A 22426-nucleotide genomic window follows, 5' to 3' on the forward strand; every position below is an offset into this window, starting at 1 on the left:
AAAAAAACAAACTCGTTTTTGGACTTAAATTTCAAATTATGTCTTTTGTATAAATAAAAATTAAAACTAAAATAAAAATATATATTAGACCTATGTTGTTTTGATGTGTCATGGCTGACCCGTCCAACCGAACGGGTGAACCGATGACCCGCGACCCGGAGGCAAAACGGTTCAGCCTGTTGGTCGGTAACACCGGTAATTACAAAAAATAAAAAAAATAAAAATCTAGAACTTCTTTTTCCTGAGCAAAACCCTCGTATTTTCCTCGTAACTCACACTGGCTTCCATTAGAGGCTTGCATCCGAGCTCACTATACCCCAATCCCAGTTGTTGTTGTCCTAGAATCCAACCGCCGGCGAGATACCTTACCGTAAGAGCGCAGGTCTTATCACCGGCAAATAGGTACTTCTTCTCATATTTTTCATTCTTTTCTGTTGGGTACCGAGTTAATTGAAAGGTATGGTTTTGGAGTTCATCGAACACCTGACCTAAGTTACAGATGATTCTAGCAAAGGGGTTCTACTCTGACTTTCGTGGAGAATTTTGTTCTAGTGTTGTACAACTAGTTATCTTTACTGATATCTATCTTAGGTGTTCTATCATGTTATTAATTGAAAGGCATGGTTTTTAAAATGTATAGGATACTGGAATGTTTTGGTTTTGATAAGCTATACCGAATGTTAAACTGAATATTTTCTGAGATGGGGTTGGGATGGTTTGGTGTTGGGGCTGATCCAATGCGTTGATTAGCCAGATGATAAACAGAGAAGCGCTATGCAACAGGTTGGCATTTAGAGAAATGAAAGGAAACATTTCCAATGTCTAAAAGCATAAATGTTTTACAAAATCTGAAACAGTTTACTAAGTCGATTGATCAAAATAACAAAAAACAATATTGAAAAAAAAGAGATTGATTTGGAAGTCACAGTCAAGAGAACTAGGTAAACCCTCAGAATGGACTTTCAGTCATATCTTTATCCTGTTACCACTTGGTTTATTGCTGAATGCTGCAGTAGCTACTTGTACTTGTGAAATCGAGATAGTGTTACCGTCAAAAGCAGCAACCTATGGATGTCCACTCATATTGTTATCGTGCTATAATTTTGTTTATGCCAAAGCACTTTTCTGTTATTAAACGTGGAAAAGTCATACAAGATTTTTGGCCTGTGTATTTATATGTCTGAGATATAATTAAAAGGGATATCCACTGGTGTGATTGCAGATCTGTAGGTTTGGAATTACCTTTAGAAATCCTACAGTTTCTTGTGATATTTGGGCACCCATTCTTGGGTGAAGCCAGGGGAGGGGGCAAGGACACCCAAAAATTGGGAAAGTTTTCTATCTATCCTATCCAACATCATTGGATGCCCCACTAACCAATAACAGTATACCTAAAGGAAGAAGAAAATAAAAGTCGATACTCAATAGCCATTAGTGGCTTTCCAAAAATAAAAGAGAAAAAGATAGATTGCAAGTGAATGCTGTGTGGAAAACCTTTACATGTTACATTGTTGGAAAATCATTTCATACCTACCTCCCCATCACTAACCAAGGGACTAAATCTTCACATGGTGTTACCACTGAGTGATATATCCATGTGTATCATTGATACTGTCATCGTATGGATATGTCTGGCAGTTTTTTAATGCTTTTGCATGTGAAGGCATTTATTTGTTTGTACTTTTTTTTTTGTGTGTGTGTGTGAGGGGGAGGGTTGCTCTTTATTTCCTTTGATTATTCATGTAATTTTCTTACAGATAAAGAAATTCCACACTCTAGTACATAGATCTGGATTGGTTGCTGAATCTCTATGATGGCATCAGGCTTTATGTTTCTTCCAAGTATCAGTTCTTAGTAGTTAAGATGAGATACCATTCATGTATTTTTGTTGACACAACATGCAGAGAATTGTCAGTAGGTAGTCAAGTTCTAATAGTGCAGAACTGAGAGAAAGTTATTTTCTATACATTGGGTCTTTCTTCATTGCATCAGTGAAGTGAGGGCTTTGGCATCCACCACGATCACTTTGTTTAGATGGATATGAAGGTCTGCAAACTACTAACTCTTAGCAAATTCTCTTGCTAAAGGAGTTAATAGGGGAGGGAAGAGTTGTAGGGTCCCCTATTATCTTTAATGAAATCATTTGCTGATCAAAAAATAAAAAAATAAAAAAAGTTGTAGGGTCCCCCTGCAAGGGTGAGAATCTTCCATTTCCTTCTGTCGGTATATGTTTGTTGGGGGTAGCTGGCTGGCCTCTGCTTTGTTGATTCTGTACTTGCATCTTATCTTTTTCAGACATCTTTGAAGTTGCTTGAGTGGTTGCTAATAGAAAAGGTCTCATTTCTGTATGAGTTACCCATTCTATTGTATTGTGCCTTGATTGACACTCTGGACATGTTAAACAGTTGAAGCATACGGTGTCATCACGACTCTAGCTTGCAACTCAGAGCAGGTTGGGTTACATTGTGGTCAACCCTAATTGAGGCATGACCCTCCATACTAGCGCTAAGCCGCTAACCAAGCTTAGTTTCAACCTACTGACCTAGTCATAATTCTCATGGCACCAAGGAAAAAGCTAGGGGATGATATGAGTTGGGGGGGGGGGGGGGAGGGCACCTAGTTGCCTAGGTGATGGAATTTTTTACATAGAAATCATGAATTCCAGGGTATCACTCTAGATTCCATAGCAATCTGCAACCATCTTTCATTCATAATTATCTATAAATTTAATATAAAAGTATAAGCTTCATGGCAAACCATATAAAGTCAACATATTTATGAGAAGAAAAGGAAGAAAGAAAAGAAAGTTCAGAAAATATAGGAGCTGATCTCCTATTTTTCTTAGGAAAAGGCAAAAAAGGGGTGGAAAGAGGAGATGATGATATGATGATAAAGAAAAAGACTGTTGATTGGACAGAATTTTAAGTTCTTTGCTTGTTGGTTCAGGTTTTGAAGTCTTTGAGTGTTCAAGACAGCATGCACCAACATGTGCGCTTATTGAACCCTAACTAATAAGAAAATAATAGAAAAACTAGTATATAAACCCATAAAATAGCATCTATTTAATTTTTTTATTTTAAAAAACAAAGAATATAAGTGTTTCATAGTAGCATGTGCAAAATTGGTAGGCAATTAAGCGAGGTGACCATCCATGGGCACCTTGTTGCCTAGTTGTCAAGACTAGTCAAGTGCCAAATCACTAACCAATGCACAATGATTAAAGATGAATCAACCCATAAAAAACTGGTAGACGAACTTGCTAGAAAGGGGTAAATTGTCTGGAGCTGTATTGGGAGCTGTCCAACCCTTAATAGGCCATTGGGGTGATGCTCTAAATATGGCTGGGCAAACCAGGTCACTTTATTGTATCATGGTTGTGAAATTTATTTTCTGCTGTGCTATGCTGATTTTAGTGGATCTATTAATGATAAAAAAAATCAAAGAAACAAATAAAAACATGGAGAATAATTGAGAGGTAAAGCCTGACTTAATAGGGATTTAGTTAGTGATTCAAAAGTAATTTGACCAAAAAAAAATCAGCTTAGGGTCATTCCTCATGACCTGGTGAGTTTTGCTGACTCCTGGCTTGTTAAAAAACTCATGAAGAGAAGAACATTCTTTTGAATCTTGCTCCTATTGTATTCTGGAACTTTTTTCACTCAAAATGTAATACTAATATAATATTTGCAGAAATTAAGCTGCCATATATGTTGCTATATATAAACATACATTATGCTTGGTGATTTAGTTGATGCATCAAAAAGAAAACAAAACTGAAACTAACCCATAGGCATAGGAACATATATGTAGTTGTAGGCATAATTGGTTAATTTATCAGTAGATGGGGTATTTTAGCTAATTCATTATTCGTAGGATCCACAGTTATGATGAACACATTGGGAAATGGAGAATTCCTATTAGTGGTAGTAAATGTTTTATGCATTGGTGCATGGCTTTTTTGATGTAGTATGCTACATTGAAAACCAGAATCCATCTAAAGAAAGAACTCTGTCCCGTAATTTAGAAAGAGAATCAGCTAAAGAATTCAGCTCCCTCAGAATCAATCTAAAGAAACAAGCGAGGTCCAAAAAGATCTTCTCGGCAGATGAGCAAATCACCAAGGGCCCCAGTCATGGTTGGAAATCCAACAAATCATATTCCTAGAGTCTCTTTCCACCAACAGCCGACTAGCATTTATAAATTTAGCCAGCCTTAAGCTGATGAGAAGGGCTCTACTTTTAGCTTCTGATGAATCATTCATGCCAATTGGCCCACTGAAAGCCCAAACATGGTTTCCTCTTGCAGCAGATATATGTCCCCAACCCCAGCAGGACCTTGTGGTCATAAGTGCATTTGCAGCCACTATCAAATTTCAGATAGAAACCACAAGCATGCTACTTTGAAACATGGGGGCAATCAGTGATTTAAAAGGCGTGCCTAGGCACACAGGCGAGGTGCATACCCTAAATGTGTCTCGCCTAGGGACTAGGCGCAGCGCCGCAGCCCTTTCAAATGTGTGCGTGATGTGCCTTGCACCTAGCGGCTGGGCCGGGCGCCGGGGGCTTTGCCAGTTAGCTCGCTTTGCTCACTCACCGAAGCTCCGAGAACCCCCTATTTGCTAGTGTTTTTGTCCATTCATTCTAATAAAATATCTTCTTAAAAGGCAATTAAAATTATAAAATCATTATTTTTATGTGAGAATTAAGAATTTAAAACCTTAACATGGACTTATTTGGGCTTGCCTCGAGAGGCGTGGTACAAAGGCGGCTCGTAGAATCAAAGAATGCAATATGTTTTACATGACATTGGCTATGCAATTGAGGAAAAAAAGAGATTGTGGGTTTTACATGCTTGAAAATGCTTTATATGTTTGATTTTATTTAAAATTTTCCTTTGGATACACTTTACGTTTTATGTTTATGTATTCTGATTTTAGACAATAGGTTTTTTAAAACATTTATGTTAAAATTTAAGTTTACTTTTTTATTAATATTATGTGTTTTTTTTTAATTCTTTGGCATTTTTTGAATTTTCTGACTTTTTATTTTTATTTTTTAGAATGTTTTTATTTTTGCCCCTCCCTTCAAAAAGTGTGTGCCTTACCTTGCACCTCGGGTGCAAATTGCCCCTTGCGCTTTGTGCTTTATATTCATTGGCATAAGAACTTTTATAATGATGCTCAGCAAATGTCCTTACCTGACTTTTTAAAGGGAGCTTTTTAATATGGACTATTTTATAAGTCCAATTAGCTAACCCATTTTGTGTTACTTAGTCAAGAATAAAAGAAAAATATATTTATTCATATTCATTCTCCCTGTTTTATACATTAGACTTATCCTTTTGCAATCATGTTATGCATAATTTGAATGGATAAATAACTAAATAAACAAAATAAAGATGAAAATGAAAATGGAAAAAAAAGTAAATATATTTGGACATTGTAAAAATAGTACAATAATAAAGAAAAAAAATAAAGGGAAAAACTAGTGTTTTAAAAACTGGCCTGAAGGCCGAACTGTTTTTGCCTCTGGGTTGTAGGTCACCAGTTCGACCGACCGGGTTGAACAGTTCAGACCGTGCCACGTCATCACATGCATATATATATATATATATATATATATATATAGTGTGTAGAAATATATATTTTAGCAATAAATAATGTATAAATATGTTTTAGATATGTTATATGTATTATTTTATATTTAATTTATATTTTTTAGTTTAGTTTTTAATTCTTTATTTATCAAAAATATTAAAAATTGCAATTTGAGGCCAAGAAAGGTTTTTTTTTTTTCACGAAAATAGCGGGGCAAGGTGCCTACATCACCTTGGGATGCATAGATCTCAAAAAGTTACCCAAAATAAAAAAAATCATCCCAATCAGACATCGGAGTGCAAAGTTATGGCCTCCAAAAGTTTTGCATGCATTGAATATGCAACTTGCGACCCGGCCACTGGGTCGAATGGGTCAACGGTTGAACTGGCTGGGTCAAACGGTTCTTGACAAAGTCAACGGTTTTTTACCATCTGACGGGTCTTGACTGAACCGGACTAAGAATCTTGATCGGGAAGAATTTATAAAGCGAACCAACTGGAACGAAGATATGCACGGCATAGATCTCTTCGATAAAGTTGTAGAAGCTTTATATACAATGTTCGTGGGCCTTGATTATGTAAATAACAAGGAACAAGAACTGTTGAAACAAGCCGAGAAGGCAAGAACAGCTTTAACAAAAGCTCAACTGTGTAATATTAGTTGTGGCTTCTTCTAGACTTTCGTCATAGATAGCAAGCTTTTCTTGAATGGCACGAAGCTCGATTTCAAGAATCTTTTTTCTAAGGCGTAATGCCTTTACTTCTTCTTCCATTTTTTCTGAAAATCCAATTGATCCTGTTAAGTCCAAAAATAAAGCTGAGGACTTGGTCTAAATTGGCTGTAGCCGAATTTAGGACCCTCAGATGGGTTTCAGAGCGTACTGCTCACACCTTTTTCAGAGCTTTCTGCTCATATTTCCAACCCCCTCTTGGGTTTATACAGACTGTTTTTCAGTCATACCCCTTCCTTAGAGCTTCTTGCTCACAAAGACTTCCGCTTGGACAGCTTCTTTGCAAAGACTGTTCTGCCTCAAAAACTGGTATCAGAGCATATTCTTGCTTTGAAAAACCAAAACCAGGACTAGCTTCCGCACCCAAAAATCAACAAAGGACATTTTGAAGCCCACATAGAACTCCTGGATCCTAACAAGATCATTAGGAATAAGCCCATGCAGTATAGCCCAAAAGACAGAGAAGAATTTAAGATTCAAATTGATGAACTCTTAAAACTCAATGTCATACGGCCCAGTAAAAGTCCACACTTCAGCCCAACATTCATGGTTATGAAGCATAGTGAGCAAAAAAGAGGAAAAGCACGCATGGTTGTAAACTATAAAATGCTCAACGACCATACCAAAGGAGATGGGTATCTATTACCCAACAAAGACCAATTACTCTCAAGAATTGGAGGTAAGAAATTTTTCAGTAGCTTTGACTGCAAATCAGGCTTCTGGCAGGTAAGACTTTCCAAGTCTTCTATAGAACTCACTGCATTCACTTGTCCACAAGGACATTATGAATGGATAGTAATGCCCTTTGGGCTCAAACAAGCTCCATCTATTTTCCAAAGACATATGCATGAGAGTCTTTCTCATAAATACTCAGATTTCTGCTCAGTCTATGTCGATGATATCATCGTCTACTCTGACACCGAAAAAGAACATCTTGATCATGTCAAGACCATCTTGCAAGCATGCAAAGACATAGGAATAGTGCTATCAAAAAAGAAAGCCCAATTATGTAAAACCCAGATAAATTTCTTGGGTCTTACTATTGATAAGGGGAAACTGGTGCTCCAACAGCACATAGCTGCCCATATCAAAGACATTCCAGATCAGCTAGCTGACAGAAAGGCATTAGAACGATTTTTAGGAATGCTAAACTACATTTCAGCTTATTTCCCTAAAATTGCTAACATTAGACAACCTTTACAGGTAAAATTAAAGAAGGAAGTTGCATGGACATGGACTTCCCAAGACACTGAAATTGTAAGAAAAATCAAGAACCAGATTAAGGTTCCTACCTGATCTTTACAATCCAGGACCACAAGATCAAATGATTATTGAGACAGACGCATCTCATGATCATTGGGGAGGAATCCTCAAAGCACAGGTAGGTACTAAAGAAAAATTATGCAGATAGCATCAGGTACTTTTTCTCCAGCACAAAAGAATTACCATAGTAATGAAAAAGAGCTACTTGCTCTGATAAAAACAATTCAAGCATTTAAAGCTTATTTATTACCCTCTAAATTTATTGCAAGAACTGACAATATCAATGTAAGTTATTTTGTCTGGACAGCTATAAAAGGAGATTACAAACAAGCCCGGCTTGTGAGATGGCAGCAGTGGCTGCAACATTATGACTTTTCCATTGAGCATATCTCAGGAAATAAAAATACACTTGCTGATATAATGTCCCGTGAACTTGCAGGACACAATGACTAGTCTTGAAGAAAGACTCAGAATTGAGATTGACGATCTCAAAGAGGACATTGCTGTAAAGCAATACAAACTTCAACTCCTGGAGGCTCGCCTCGAAAAAATCACAGGAGAAAAGCTTGAAGGAGCAAAGGACGAGAATTTATTCTCAAAACTTATAGTAGGAAGTATACCTACTACTAGTCCTGTTCAAACGGTAACAGGTAAAGACTCAACAAACCCGTTGAAGGAATGTTCAAATCCAAATGGAGCCCTGTCTCAGCCAACAGGTGAATTGGCTACTCCAGTACCATCACCCATCATTTCCTTAAGACCTCAAGGAAAATCCAGAAAATACTATGTTGTGTTCAATGGACCCAACAGAGGAATCTACACCGATTGGCCTAAAATAAGCCCAATTATCCATAACCAACCATGGATCCACAAATCCTACACCACTGAGTGTGAAGCCCAGAAGGCCTTTAATGACTTCCTCATTGAAAATCAAGAAAAACCTTCTTTCAAGGATATCACCAAACTACCGGCCCAGGAACTTAAAAGACAGTTGAGTAACCTCAACCGACTCTTTCGGCCCAATCCAAAAGAGACCAAAATACTTTTGAAAGAACCATGCCTAATAAACCTGGCCCAATTCTTTCACTATTCCCGCCTTGCTGAGGCTAGTACTCTTGACGAAGAACAAGGATGGTTTACCATCAACAACAAACAATATTCCACCTTTGGAATAATTCAAGGAGCTGAACCCAGCTTTGTTAAGAACTGTTTTGATTGTGGATTAATTTCTATAATTTATCCCAGTAAAAATTTACTCGAAATTTCAAAATTTCCAAGGAACCTCTTTGAAACAATCAAGAGATTTAGAACTCGTATCTGTAAAGAAACAGATAGAACAATATATCTGAAGATTACCAGTTCATTAATTGATTGGATCTCAGAAGAACCAAAGACCCCTTACTACTAGATTGAAATTGGTCTAGTTGGAGGACAAGTCTCTTTTCCACCACCAGAAGAAAAGAAGATTACTGAAGATTTGGCAACAATCTTACCCAAGCTCAGAGCACAAAGACTCAAAACAGTCTATGATCAATACAGCAAAGTTTATGCTGACTCAGAAATCAAAGTTAATTATTCAGATGAGAAGATAACACTCATCTCAAAATACCAAAAAGGACTGTCAGAAGAAGATGGGAGGAAACTTCTCGCAGTAGAAGAAAAGTTCCTATCAGGACAGCTGGATGCCTCTCAGTCAACATTACAGGAATTCTGCAGACTCATGCCGAGAAAGGACCACCTTTGCATCTTTTGTGAGAAGAAAAAAGAAAAGACAGTGGACCCCTCCACTACCACCGAAAGCACCGAAAGCATAAAAGATTCCACCGACAATGAAAAAGAAGACTAGTGGTCCTCATCACCACGAAAAGAAGATGCTCTGAAGGACAATTATTGGGATACTCATATGATCCCTTAGCTGTAAAGGAGCACCCGCTCCTTATCTTTTATTGTTTTGCTTTTTTTAGTTTTTGAGGTCCGAACTCTATATAAGGACCCCTAAGTATTATTAGAGGCATCAGAAAATCCATCGGAGACTCACTTGTGTGCCGAGCTCTCCATGTTAGGCTAAGAAAACTCCCCTTGGGGAGATGTGTGTTGTAAGTTACCTTTGCTATGAATAAAAGTCTAGTTTGATCCTATCTGTGCCTGATGTTATTATTGTGAGGGGTCGGTTTGCTCATAAAACCTGGAGGGTCTAGTAGAAGCGATCATCCCAGAGTAGCCATCGGCGAGGAGGCCACCGGCGTTAGAAAGGGAACGAGACGTGGACCTTGGTCACTTGTGAGAACGCTGTCTGCCTGCCCAAAAGATCGGTAACAACTATTAGAGGAAGGATCAAATCACGATAAATTCAGAAACAAGGTATACTTTAAACACTATTCTCCCCTATCTTTTAAAAATCATATCATTCCGCTGCTGTCATCCACAAGCCTTCTGAAGGTAATCCAGTCAATATTTCAGTACTTTACTATTATTTTCGACTAATTACGAGCCTAGAAAAAACTGGTATCAGAGCCATGACTATAGCAATATAGTATGAGCGACCCTGAAGACTCTTATGATGAGCTACAAGCTCAAGAACAGATTTTTGAAGAAGCAGGACTCTATGCACATGACGCCAGCTTCGACACCTCTCTCTTAGAGAAAGATACAACTTGAACTTTCTCCTCGAGAAGTTTTCAAAAATCATAGTATGATTAAACAATTAGGATGTTTATTCAAACCTAGAACTAATCAATGCATCACCTGCATCAGTACAAGAGAATACTCTCTTAAGATAGGAGACACATCTGGTCTTGTAGAAATCCCATTGTTCAACAGACAAGAGATAGAGTACAAACTCAGAACAGTCTCTGAGTCAATTAGAAAAACAATAGGATATATACACATCGGGACAATTAAGATCCTGATCAAATCAACATTCCGTGAAGGAATAAACAGTCCAGTTAAGATTGCCTTAATGGACAGAAGAATTAATGACTTAAGAGACTCCCTCTTTGGAGCCATCCAGGGAAATCTGGCTTATGGTAAACTTATGTTTACCTGTCACCCTAGGATTTCAGTACCTTTAAGAGATGATATTGATCAGATCTTAGTTTTAGCACATCAGTTCGAAAGAACAGATCTCATGACAAAAAACAGCTATCCCTACACCATAACCTACAAACTAGGTTATACCCTAAGTAACAGTACTCATAGTCTTGATTTTAAGGCTAATAGACCTATTGAGATAGACCAATTATTTGAAGACATTGGAAAAATCTCAAGACTCCCTACTTCGGAAATAGCACCTCTAGTTGGATCTTGGACCATGGATCTATCCAGATAAAAACAACTAGGAGCACCTAGTCAACTTAGAATTCAGGGAAACAATTTCTCTGAACCCGAAACAAGTACCAGTGATTCCTCAGCAAGCCTGAGTTTTTCTGTTTCTCCTTCAGTGAGGTAGTTTATTCCAACAAATACTGTATATAGGGAATTTGTTATATGTCTGAGAAAGTCTTCTCCACTTCTTGCCCTAAAAGGTGTTGTATCAATACTATCTAGGAATTTTCTTGCTATTCCTGAAGTTTGGTACTTGGCAAGGGTAAGGATTAGATCAAAGTCATCTTTGAGATTGTCATCTGTGTTGATGATTAATCTCATTCCATTGTCCCATTCTTGGATAAGTTGGGTTCTGTTTGTGGCACAATCTATGTTGAGATTTAGACTGTTGTGTCCGTACTTTTTTACTGGGTTATAGTCACTAGGAATACTATTTCTGGATATTCCAGAGGTTCTTCCACTTGAATAACCTTGAGTGTTTCCTGGTCCATAGGGAGTACTATGAGACTTCCTAGGTCTGTAGGTTGTACTAGATGAGGCTTCATCTATGGGTTCTTCAATTCCTGCTTTGGTATTGAAGGTGGTCAAAGTCTTGAGTTCTTCGAGAGGAATATCTTCTATTTCCTCGTCTGTCATGCTCAACCATTGAACTACTTGATTCATATGGTCATGGGAAGTTGAGTTTTCAAAGAATTCTTCCAATTGTTCTTTGATAGTCATTGTTTTCCCCAAGGGGTCTGGCTAATATCAGGGTTTTCAGGATACCATCCTGTTTTCTTTGTAGGCTTTGGAATAATAGCCTTTTCTTTAGGAGAATCTTCCTGAGGTTCTTTAGACTTTCCTAAATCTTTCATATGATTTAGCTTATCAATGATTTCTCTATTGCAGTCACAACTAGATAATTTATCAAAAAGTTGTTGACGTACCTTATTGATTTCTGCAATGATAGTTGCAGAGGCTTCCTCAATGGCCTTTTGGAAATGTTCTTGCTGCTGTTGTTCCAGCTGCTTGGATCTTGTATCTATTTTTTGCATTTCGTCATAGACTTTGTCTATTTTTCCTGTGCTCATACTTTAGAATCGATATTTTGGGTGATATCTAGAATTTTTTGAATTGTTTCTGGATTAATTCCAGAAATCTTTTTCTTCAAGTCTTCAACCTGTTCCTGTAAAAGGGAGATTTTTTGTTCTATCGGAGATAAATCTACCGAAGCTTTGTTAGTACTAGAAATGAGTTCTCTTAATCCTAGATCTTCTGTTCCTGGATTATAAAATTTTGTAATTATCCCTTCTTTCATGCAAAGTAAGGTTGTCATAATATGAATGTTTCCTACAACTGAATTTATATTATTTAGTTGTTTTAGACATCCATCTATTCCTCTTCCTCCTATGTAAAGGAAGTCATGTTCTCCTCTGGCAACATGCTGTTGTTTGAGGGTTATATACTTCTTGTTGAAGTATATGTGGGGGTTATCTCTATGGGTACTCATTTTATGCTTCTTCGTCTAATTCATGGGCTAACCTATGAATTCTCATTGAAGTACTTCTCAAGGATGGGAGTCCATGAAATCGAGCTGCAGCTTGTGCCATTGCTCTGGTACTTGTTTCGGGTTCAGAGAAATTGTTTCCCTGAATTCTAAGTTGACTAGGTGCTCCTAGTTGTTTTTGTCTGGATAGATCCATGGTCCAAGATCCAACTAGAGGTGCTATTTCCGAAGTAGGGAGTCTTGAGATTTTTCCAATGTCTTCAAATAATTGGTTTATCTCAATAGGTCTATTAGCCTTAAAATCAAGACTATGAGTATTGTTACTTAGGGTATAACCTAGTTTGTAGGTTATGGTGTAGGGATAGCTGTTTTTTGTCATGAGATCTGTTCTTTCGAACTGATGTGCTAAAACTAAGATCTGATCAATATCATCTCTTAAAGGTACTGAAATCCTAGGGTGACAGGTAAACATAAGTTTACCATAAGCCAGATTTCCCTGGATGGCTCCAAAGAGGGAGTCTCTTAAGTCATTAATTCTTCTGTCCATTAAGGCAATCTTAACTGGACTGTTTATTCCTTCACGGAATGTTGATTTGATCAGGATCTTAATTGTCCCGATGTGTATATATCCTATTGTTTTTCTAATTGACTCAGAGACTGTTCTGAGTTTGTACTCTATCTCTTGTCTGTTGAACAAGGGGATTTCTACAAGACTAGATGTGTCTCCTATCTTAAGAGAGTATTCTCATGTACTGATGCAGGTGATGCATTGATTAGTTCTAGGTTTGAATAAACATCCTAATTGTTTAATCATACTATGATTTTTGAAAACTTCTCGAGGAGAAAGTTCAAGTTGTATCTTACTTACTTTCTCTAAGAGAGAGGTGTCGAAGCTGGCGTCATGTGCATAGAGTCCTGCTTCTTCAAAAATCTGTTCTTGAGCTTGTAGCTCATCATAAGAGATATTTTTTAGTAAATCTCCGAATTTAGACGAAACAGAAAGTGATAAGAAATATTTATTTTTTAGTAAATCTCCGAATTTACAAAAAATAATAAATCACACAAACAATATTAACCAAATCACTGCAAGATGTTGGTTAAAACTAGCCAAATTACTGTCGTATTTTGGTTTAGAAAAAGATGCAAGTGAACCTCTTTCGAAGAAAAAGGCTCCTTGGAATAAATTTGTTTCTGATATTTCCACTTTGAAAAAAGGGGGAGATTCGGGTCAAATTTTGGAAAAACTAAAGGATTTGGAAATAAAACTTCCAAAAAATTTAGTTACCCAAGAAAACATTCAAAGTATAATAAAAAACTTTGATGACAAACTCGAAGAAATTCAACAGTCAATAAAAGCAATAGTTGGTTAAAAATGACCACACTGCTAGAAGTAAAAGAGTTAATTCTAAAACTGACAAAATCAGTAGAAGAATTAATAAAACAAAAATCTCCAATGGATAATAACATTGAAGATAAATTAAATGCAATTGCAGCAAAAATTATCAAGGATGTCTCTGACAAAATTGATAAATGCGAATGCATTGAAAAACTCTCAAAAGAGTTAAAAGAAAAAACAGAAAAACCTTCTGTTAAACCAGAAAATTCGGGTTCGGGTTCGGGTTCCGGATTTCAAAGGTATTCTTATCCAAACTTCCGGGTAGGAAACGAAAGCTTAGGAAGCTCAGGAAACCCTAACGCCATGACCTGGCCTTTTGGTTCAAAGAAATGACAACAGTTGTCGAAAAACTCGAAAAGTTGTTCTTTGATCAACTTGATGAAGATTTTGACGATTACGATTGTCATGAATTAATTCAGTTGTTATCTCTGGATGACGACGAATGTGAGAAACGATTTAGAGAAGATCCCAATCTCTACAATCGGTATTTCCCAAACAACGAGTCTAACTCAGAAACAGTCAACATTATTGAGCCTGTTAATGAACAAGCCAGTATAGTTGAACCTATGACTGAGTCTGATACGTCAGATGAGGAAATAGAAAGAACTTTTCCTGAAAAGATGGAAAATTATTGCTACGACGCAGAGTCGAGCCATAGACCTTATAGGAAATCCTATAAAGGTAAAGAAACTGAATTTAGTATGCCTTACCACAAGGGTATACCAAATCCAGGAAAAGGTAGCTCTACGGCTATCAATACCATTAATATCGATTGTATTTTTGATCCTCGAGAAAGACAAAAAATCATCGATAAATGGAATACTGAGATTAGTTTGATCCTTCAATCTAATCCAGATGATTTTTCATCAGCTAGACCTGTTCTACTCCTTCTAGAACACAAGTCTGATGGAATAATCAAAGAATTTATAAAGCGAACCAACTGGAACGAAGATATGCACGACATAGATCTCTTCGATAAAGTTGTAGAAGCTTTATATACAATGTTCGTGGGCCTTGATTATGTAAATAACAAGGAACAAGAACTGTTGAAACAAGCCGAGAAGGCAAGAACAGCTTTAACAAAAGCTCAACTGTGTAATATTTGTCAACTTGACGAATTTACATGTATGTTCGAAAGGAACATGTATAAACTCGATACCAGTGAGTACGCTCAGTGGATTGAGGTTTATCTCATGAAAATTCTTGTCATAGGAGAAAAAGCCAAAAAGAGATGGAACTTGGAAAAATCCTCTCTTACGGCCTATTCTTTATCATATGCTACGAGAATAATCAAAGAAGAAATCGCGAGATATTGCGATCAGGCTAAAATAGCCAAGAAATTAAAAAGTTTCGGAAAGAAATGTTGTGAAAACAACACCGAAACAGAACCGATACTTTTCGGGTGCAAACCTGAAAAGAAAGGAAAGAAATATTTCAAGAAGAAATATAAGAAAAGATATATGCAAAAGTCATATAAAAAACTTTGGAAAAAGAGAAAAAGACCTTTCAAACCAAGTAGGTATTTTTCTAAGGAAAAACCAAAGAAAAACCAATTTTGCCCTCAAGGCAAAAAGAAATGTCGCTGCTGGATATGCAGTGAAGGGGGACATTATGCAAATGAATGTCCAAACAGAAGAAGTTTTCCTGAAAAGGTAAAACTAATTCTAGAAGCAGTGAACGATGGATTTTACCCCATCGAAAATGAATATGAAGGAACTCTTCATATTTATTCACTGGAGCTTCAGGAGAAATCAGATACGTCTGATTCAGATATCTCAGAATCTGAGTCATCAGATTCCGAATGAAAAGAAACCAACTTTTTAGTTGGGGGGATTGGCAGAAAAATTTTTTCTGTTTAAATCTTCAAAAAGAAATTGATTCGGAAATAGTTCTACTCAACAGGACTAGTCCAAATTCAATTTACATAAAAGGAACTCTTAAATTTAAGAGTTACAAGCCAATACATCTACACTGCTATGTAGATACAGGCGCAGGACTTTGCATCGCCAGCAAGCATGTAATTCCTGAAGAAATGTGGGAAAATGCCCCACGTAGGATTGAAGTCTACGATTGCAAATCAAGACAAGATCCAGATTGACAAAGTCTGTAGAAACATCACACTGTTTCTATCAGGTGAACCCTTTATCATCCCAACAATTTACCAACAAGAGACAGGTATTGACCTACTCTTAGGTAATAATTTCTGTCAGCTATACGGTCCATTCACCCAATGGCTGGATAGAATATCGTTTCATTTAAACAATGAAATGATTCTGATAAAAAAGGTCACCAAAGCCTTTAGATTTGGAGAACCCGGTTTTTTAGAGTCAATGAAAAAAGATTCCAAAACCAGACCGGTTCAGGGTACAAACATTACCCAAGAAGTAATTAACAATTACTTAATTGATATTAAAAAATATCAACAGATAGAAGAACTGCTTGAAAAAGTCTGTTCTGAAAATCCAATTGATCCTGTTAAGTCCAAAAAATGGATGACGGCATCAATTAAACTAATCAATCCTAAAACTGTCATTAGGGTAAAACCAATGAAGTACAGTCCACAGGATAGAGAAGAATTTAATAAGCAAATCAAGGAATTACTTGATATGAAGCTTATTATACCAAGTAAATCTCCACACATGTCACCTGCTTTCCTTGTGGAAAATGAAGCAGAAAAACGACGTGGAAAGAAACGTATGGTTGTCAATTACAAGGCAATCAACAGTGCAACTGTCGGTGACAGTCACAATTTACCTTGTATGCAAGAGTTGTTAACTCTGCTAAGGGGAAAAACCATCTTTTCCAGTTTCGACTGTAAAAGTGGATTTTGGCAAGTGTTATTAGATGAGGAATCTCAACTATTAACCGCATTTACTTGTCCAGATGGACATTATCAATGGAGAGTGGTCCCATTCGGACTTAAACAAGCTCCCAGCATCTTTCAGAGACACATGCAAAATGCCCTCAGGGGTATGGAAAAGTTTTGCACAGTATACGTTGATGACACCATCGTATTCTCTGATACAGAAAAGGAACATTATCTTCATGTTTTATCTGTCCTCAGTCGGATAGAAAAATATGGAATAATCCTTTCAAAAAAGAAGGCTAATCTTTTTAAAACAAAGATTAACTTCTTAGGTCTAGAAATAGATCAAGGGACTCACAGTCCACAAAATCATATCTTGGAACATTTACATAATTTTCCAGATCAATTAGAAGATAAAAAACATCTTCAAAGATTTCTTGGAGTTTTAACTTATGCAGAAAGTTATATTCCAAAACTTGCAGAAATGAGAAAACCTTTGCAAGGAAAACTCAAGAAAGATTATGTTTGGGATTGGTCACAATCCGATACAGAATACATAAGGAAGATAAAGAAAAAATTAATTAATTTTCCAAAACTTTATCTGCCTAAAGTAGAAGATAATCTGATTATTGAAACAGATGCTTCTAACGACTTCTGGGGTGGCGTGTTAAAAGCCAAAACCACAGAAGGTGAAAAAATTTGCAGGTACGCTTCTGGAAGCTTCAAAGCAGCAGAAAGAAACTACCACAGCAATGAAAAAGAATTACTTGCGGTAAAACAAGTAATCAGCAAGTTCTCTGCCTATCTCACTCCGGTAAGATTTTTGGTAAGAACGGACAACAAGAATTTTACCTATTTTCTGCGTACTAACATTGCAGGGGATAGTAAACAAGGCCGATTGGTCAGATGGCAAATGTGGTTCTCACGTTACTCTTTTGACGTGGAACACTTATCCAGGGATAAAAATGTCCTTGCAGATTCTTTAACCCGAGATCGTAAGCAATGACGTCACCTTTTCTTCCCCAAAGGCCTATAAAAACCCTTCTTCGGGAAACATTTTATTCATCCAATTCTCAGTCCATCCAATTTCAAAAGGGGGGGAGTGTGAGAGAAAAAATGGAAGAAGAAGTAAAGGCATTACGCCTTAGAAAAAAGATTCTTGAAATCGAGCTTCGTGCCATTCAAGAAAAGCTTGCTATCTATGACGAAAGTCTAGAAGAAGCCACAATTGTTAATTCAGTACAGGAGAGCGAAATCTCAAAAACTGAATCTAGTCCATCTCAAACGGAAGATGGTAAAGACAAATCAACTCCGTTGATGCCTGTTGCTTTGGCAAAAAGCAAAACAGAGGACACAGTCAGTCCTAGTTCTGTTAAGAACAAATTTGACTTCGTTAGTCTCTTACGAAAATAGATCAAGGTTAATGAAGAACCACAATCTTCATCTAGCCCGGTAGCAAACGGCTCCGGTAAAGGCACATCAAATCCGTTGATGGCTGACACTTTGCCAAAAAGTGATATGGTCTCTCTCCGACCAACATATGCTGCAAAAGCTGCACAGCCGGCCAACTTCAAGGATCGGTTTTTTGTCATCTTTGAAGGCAGTCACAAAGGAATCTACGACGACTGGTCTGTAGTCTCCAAATATGTTACAGGTTCAAACGTAACATTCAAGAAGTATAGTTCCCTTCACCATGCAACGAAGGAAGCAGAACGATACTTCATCAACAACGGAGGATCTCCGATTCTTTTCAAGGGTACTCCTATCATCAAGGAACCCATGGTAAAGAAGAAGCAAGGTGACAGAAGACTTGTCATCAAAGAACCTTCAGAAAAGACCCCCAAGGTCACCATTGAAGATTCATATGAAGGAATTCCATTTGGAACCTTCAGATAGTTATGGTCGAAAGCAAGGTCTCTCGGACTTGAGGATTTCGAGCTAGAAAAGGTCTTCACCGACGACAAACCGTCAAGAAGCCTATTTATCTTCTGCCCCGGCGCAGACGAGAAGTTAATTTTTCTGGCTTTTAAAGCTGGATTAATTAAGTGCATTTATCCTTCAGCCAATCTGCAGGAGATTAAGTCCTTCCCCGAAGGATTCAAAAAAGCTGTGAAGAAGTTCAGGACCAAGGTAGCTGTTGCCAAGGAAGCCAACATCTACATCCAGTTTCAGTCCTCGATACCGGACTGGTTCCAGAACAAATGCTTTCCAGCATACCACTTTGTCGAGATCGGCTTGGCAAAGGAAAGAACAGTGAACCCATCCAGGGTTATAGGCGAAGAAAGAGACTTCCAAGAAGGAGGACTCCAGAAGATGAGAATAGACAACTTTATGTCTATCCTCAAGAAAACTCAAAAGATTCGCCCAGGACAACAGTCCAGAGTGAATTATTGCAGTAGTCACTGCATTATCACTAATGCTAGTGGAAGCCCACTCAGCAAGGAAGAAAACAAGTCCCTTCAGGACTTTGAAGAAAAGATTCTCGATAACGAGATCTATGTGAGCCCCGCCACAAAGGAATTATTGTGCGCATCGCTCCAGAAACATGAAGGTCACAGCTGTCAAGATTGTGACGGAAAGGAAGAAAAGGATAAAGATTCAGATAGGAATCTTATCATCCTATAAAGCTGTCGGTTGACAAGGACATCCACCAACTAATGGAGGACGACCTCGACAGAAGAATCCAAGAAGTCGATAAGAGAATCGACACGTGGCAGAAAGAGACGCGCGCACTTATTGAAAGGGCACGTCAACTTTGGAATCTTCGACAGAAGACGACAGAGGAAAGCGACAGCGCATCGAATAAAGGCTAGTGCGAGACAGATGTCAAAGGACCACCGCCAGCCAAAAAGCAGAAGAGATAAGATCGAATCTTATTCTCTAAGGACAGCTGTCCAAAGCCTTGTAACTGGGAAACCGGATAGAAGTCTATATAAGGAGACTCAAGTCTCATTTGTAAGGCATCCCGAGTCGAGCTTAGCATCCGCTCTCAAGCTCTGCCCTCTCTCCTCTCTTCTCTCTTGTAGTTCCTCCCATGTGTAGGGAGTAAAACCTCTTCGGAGGTTCTTTATGTAGTTTCAATAATCCCTCTCCTTCGGGAGAGATGGTTATGAATAAATACAGTATCGCTTAGTTCTATGGCCCGTTGTTGTTCATCTTTCTCCTCTATCTTCATCTTATTAAACCTGGAGTGCCTGAAAGGGATCTGCAGACGTGAGTACCGCTGAGGCAGGAGGCCGTTTAGGGAAAACAATTTGATCCTTGGCATTGGTCAATAGTAAGGACAGAAGGGACGATGATGAATAGTTGCAACTTCAACACAGAAGCTATGACGAACTATGGCAAGCACTGTAAGTATTCCTCTAACCATTTATGGATTTTTGATTTACATAAGAACCTCTGATTCTATTTAAAAAAGGTTTTTTCTTAAAACTGTTCAAAGTTTATATAGAACTGTTTATGTTCATCATGCAAGTGTTTATTAACACTGTTTATCTTCCTCAGAGCCTTCGAGCTCAAATAGTAGAACTGTTTAGTTCTGAATCTGATATAGAACTGTTTAGTTCATCTCATATAGAACTGTTACTGTTCACCATCCATACCCTCAGATGGGTTTCAGAGCGTACTGCTCACACCTTTTTCAGAGCTTTCTGCTCATATTTCCAACCCCCTCTTGGGTTTATACAGACTGTTTTTCAGTCATACCCCTTCCTTAGAGCTTCTTGCTCACAAAGACTTCTGCTTGGACAGCTTCTTTGCAAAGACTGTTCCGCCTCAAAAACTGGTATCAGAGCATATTCTTGCTTTGAAAAACCAAAACCAGGACTAGCTTCCGCACCCCAAAAAACTGGTATCAGAGCATATTCTTGCTTTGAAAAACCAAAACCAGGACTAGCTTCCGCACCCCAAAAAACTGGTATCTATCATAATTTTAACACCAAAGAACAGTGAAATTTTATTGGAATTAAAAGCTTTAATTTCATATATTTTAGAACGTTTAGAGCTTAAATAGTTTATAATTCATAGCTGACTAAATTTGAAAAGGATGAAAGTCACCGAAATGTTGCCCAGGGGTGTCGTCTCTTACTAGTCACAGCACTGGTAGTGCTTGGGCAGGCATGGTCCGGTTGGTATGATTGTGTTTGTTTACTATCATGTAGTCAGGCTCATCCAGTTGGAGTGGTAGATCTGATCTCTAAGGTTTCATACATTTCTAGTAGCTATAGCTTTATTGTATCATATATCTCTTGATTTTGTTTTTTGAAGAGCTTGTATACCATAGAGGACTTTTTCTGTTCCTCCCATCCTGTCTAAGTCCTAGAATGCCCAAACAGAGAAAGTGAAGATAAACAGAGATGCGGCCTCTAGATGAGAAGGAAACAGCAGCAGTATTCGAGAAGCTCTTCAAGTTTACAGGCAATAACCTCAAGAACATAGTGGAGAGCCCATCGTATGAAGGTCCAGATGACAAAGCAGGCCGTTACTGTTTTCGCCTCCAAAAGAACAAAGTGTATTATGTAAGTGAAGCCTTGGTGAAGCGAGCCACAAACATCGACCGCAACAAGCTTGTCTCCCTTGGCACCTGCATTGGCAAGTTCACCAAAGGTGGCAGCTTTCACCTCACCATCCAGTGTCTCAATCTCTTGGCTGTTAATGCAAAACACAAGGTTTGGTTGAAACCCACTTCCGAGATGTCCTTCTTGTACGGTAATCACGTTTTGAAGGGTGGTTTGGGGAGGATTACAGAGAACACAGCAGCAGGTGATGGGGTGGTTGTGTTCTCCATGTCAGATGTGCCATTAGGGTTTGGGATTGCAGCCAAGTCAACGCAGGATTGCAGGAAGCTGGACCCGAATGGGATTGTTGTGTTACATCAGGCAGATATAGGAGAATACTTGAGGATGGAGGATGATCTTTGAAGTAGACTTGCCCTTGTCAGTTGGTTTCTGTGGGGGATTTTTTGTACTTGTAACATGGTAGATGTTAATGAAAATTTTTGATGGGTTTCATTGAGTATTTTTTAAGCTTGACTCGTAAGTTTAATTGCATATATAGTATGCATGGTTTCAGTTGAAGTGAATTTCCCTTTTATGTTTCTTTTGCTTATCATCTCTAATTTTGCAAATTCCTTTTCATGTAGTAATTTTATTATTCTCATTATAGTAATGGACTAGGAATCTTAGGTTATATTGGAGCTTCTGAAATTCTTTATATGCTTCTTTCATCTTTTATTTATTTATTTATAAATTTATAATTAACTTTGATGTTGAACTGTAGAGGTTTAAAGGTCTTTCTGGCAACATGGATTTTATTTATCAAAGGAAAATTGATTAAAAAAAAAAAACTTTTATCAAGTTGGCAAAGGGTTATTCAAGACTACTTAAGGGCTTTGGAGGGTTGAGCTGAACATTCAGCTATGCTGGTTCAGCTGCTTTGAGGTGCTCTGGATAAGCTATCTAAGCGGATTACCCAGAAAAAGACAGTTATTTGGGCTCTCCGGATTTTTCACCAAACAATACTTAAAGGTTGTCTGTATATCGCCCACCTCATAGAGTCAGAATTCGCTGCACTTCAGCTCTTCCAAATGGACATTATGTTGTGCAAATTATTTGCTTGGGCAGATCAGATTGTGATTTCCTATGATTTCCTATTTGGAGGAATAAAAGATAACTCAGCCTTAAATCTTAATCCCAACTTTTGGATTACATGATCTCTGTTCCTCTTTTCCAAAAAAAAGAAAAAAAAAAAAATCTCTGTTCCTCCAATGTGCTCTAATCTCCATCAGGAGCCATGCTTTTGTTCAAGCAATAAAAGAATTAGATTGA

The 22426-nt window shown here is 37.8% G+C and overlaps 1 protein-coding gene across 4 annotated transcripts; it reads left to right on the top strand.

Annotated features, from left to right (window-relative positions):
• Nucleotides 1-231: 231 nt before the first annotated feature.
• Nucleotides 232-21676, top strand: LOC148844063 (uncharacterized). 4 transcript variants are annotated; one of them, XM_088959844.1, is made up of 2 exons: nucleotides 232-402; nucleotides 20936-21676. In XM_088959844.1, exon 2 carries the CDS (start codon nucleotides 20957-20959, stop codon nucleotides 21518-21520), a length of 564 nt encoding a protein of 187 aa, XP_088815970.1. In that variant the 5' UTR covers nucleotides 232-402; nucleotides 20936-20956; the 3' UTR covers nucleotides 21521-21676. The 4 variants fall into 4 exon arrangements, with proteins under 4 accessions (XP_088815970.1, XP_088815969.1, XP_088815968.1 ...); XM_088959843.1 differs by lacking the exon at nucleotides 20936-21676 and adding an exon at nucleotides 8029-9727 and having other exon boundaries at nucleotides 247-402; XM_088959842.1 differs by lacking the exons at nucleotides 232-402; nucleotides 20936-21676 and adding exons at nucleotides 7509-7707; nucleotides 8029-9727.
• The last annotated feature ends 750 nt before the right edge of the window (nucleotides 21677-22426 follow it).

The sequence above is a fragment of the Nelumbo lutea genome, chromosome 8, assembly GCF_056320005.1.
Source record: "Nelumbo lutea isolate HS-2025 chromosome 8, American lotus-T2T, whole genome shotgun sequence".
NCBI classification, from domain to species: Eukaryota; Viridiplantae; Streptophyta; class Magnoliopsida; order Proteales; family Nelumbonaceae; genus Nelumbo; species Nelumbo lutea.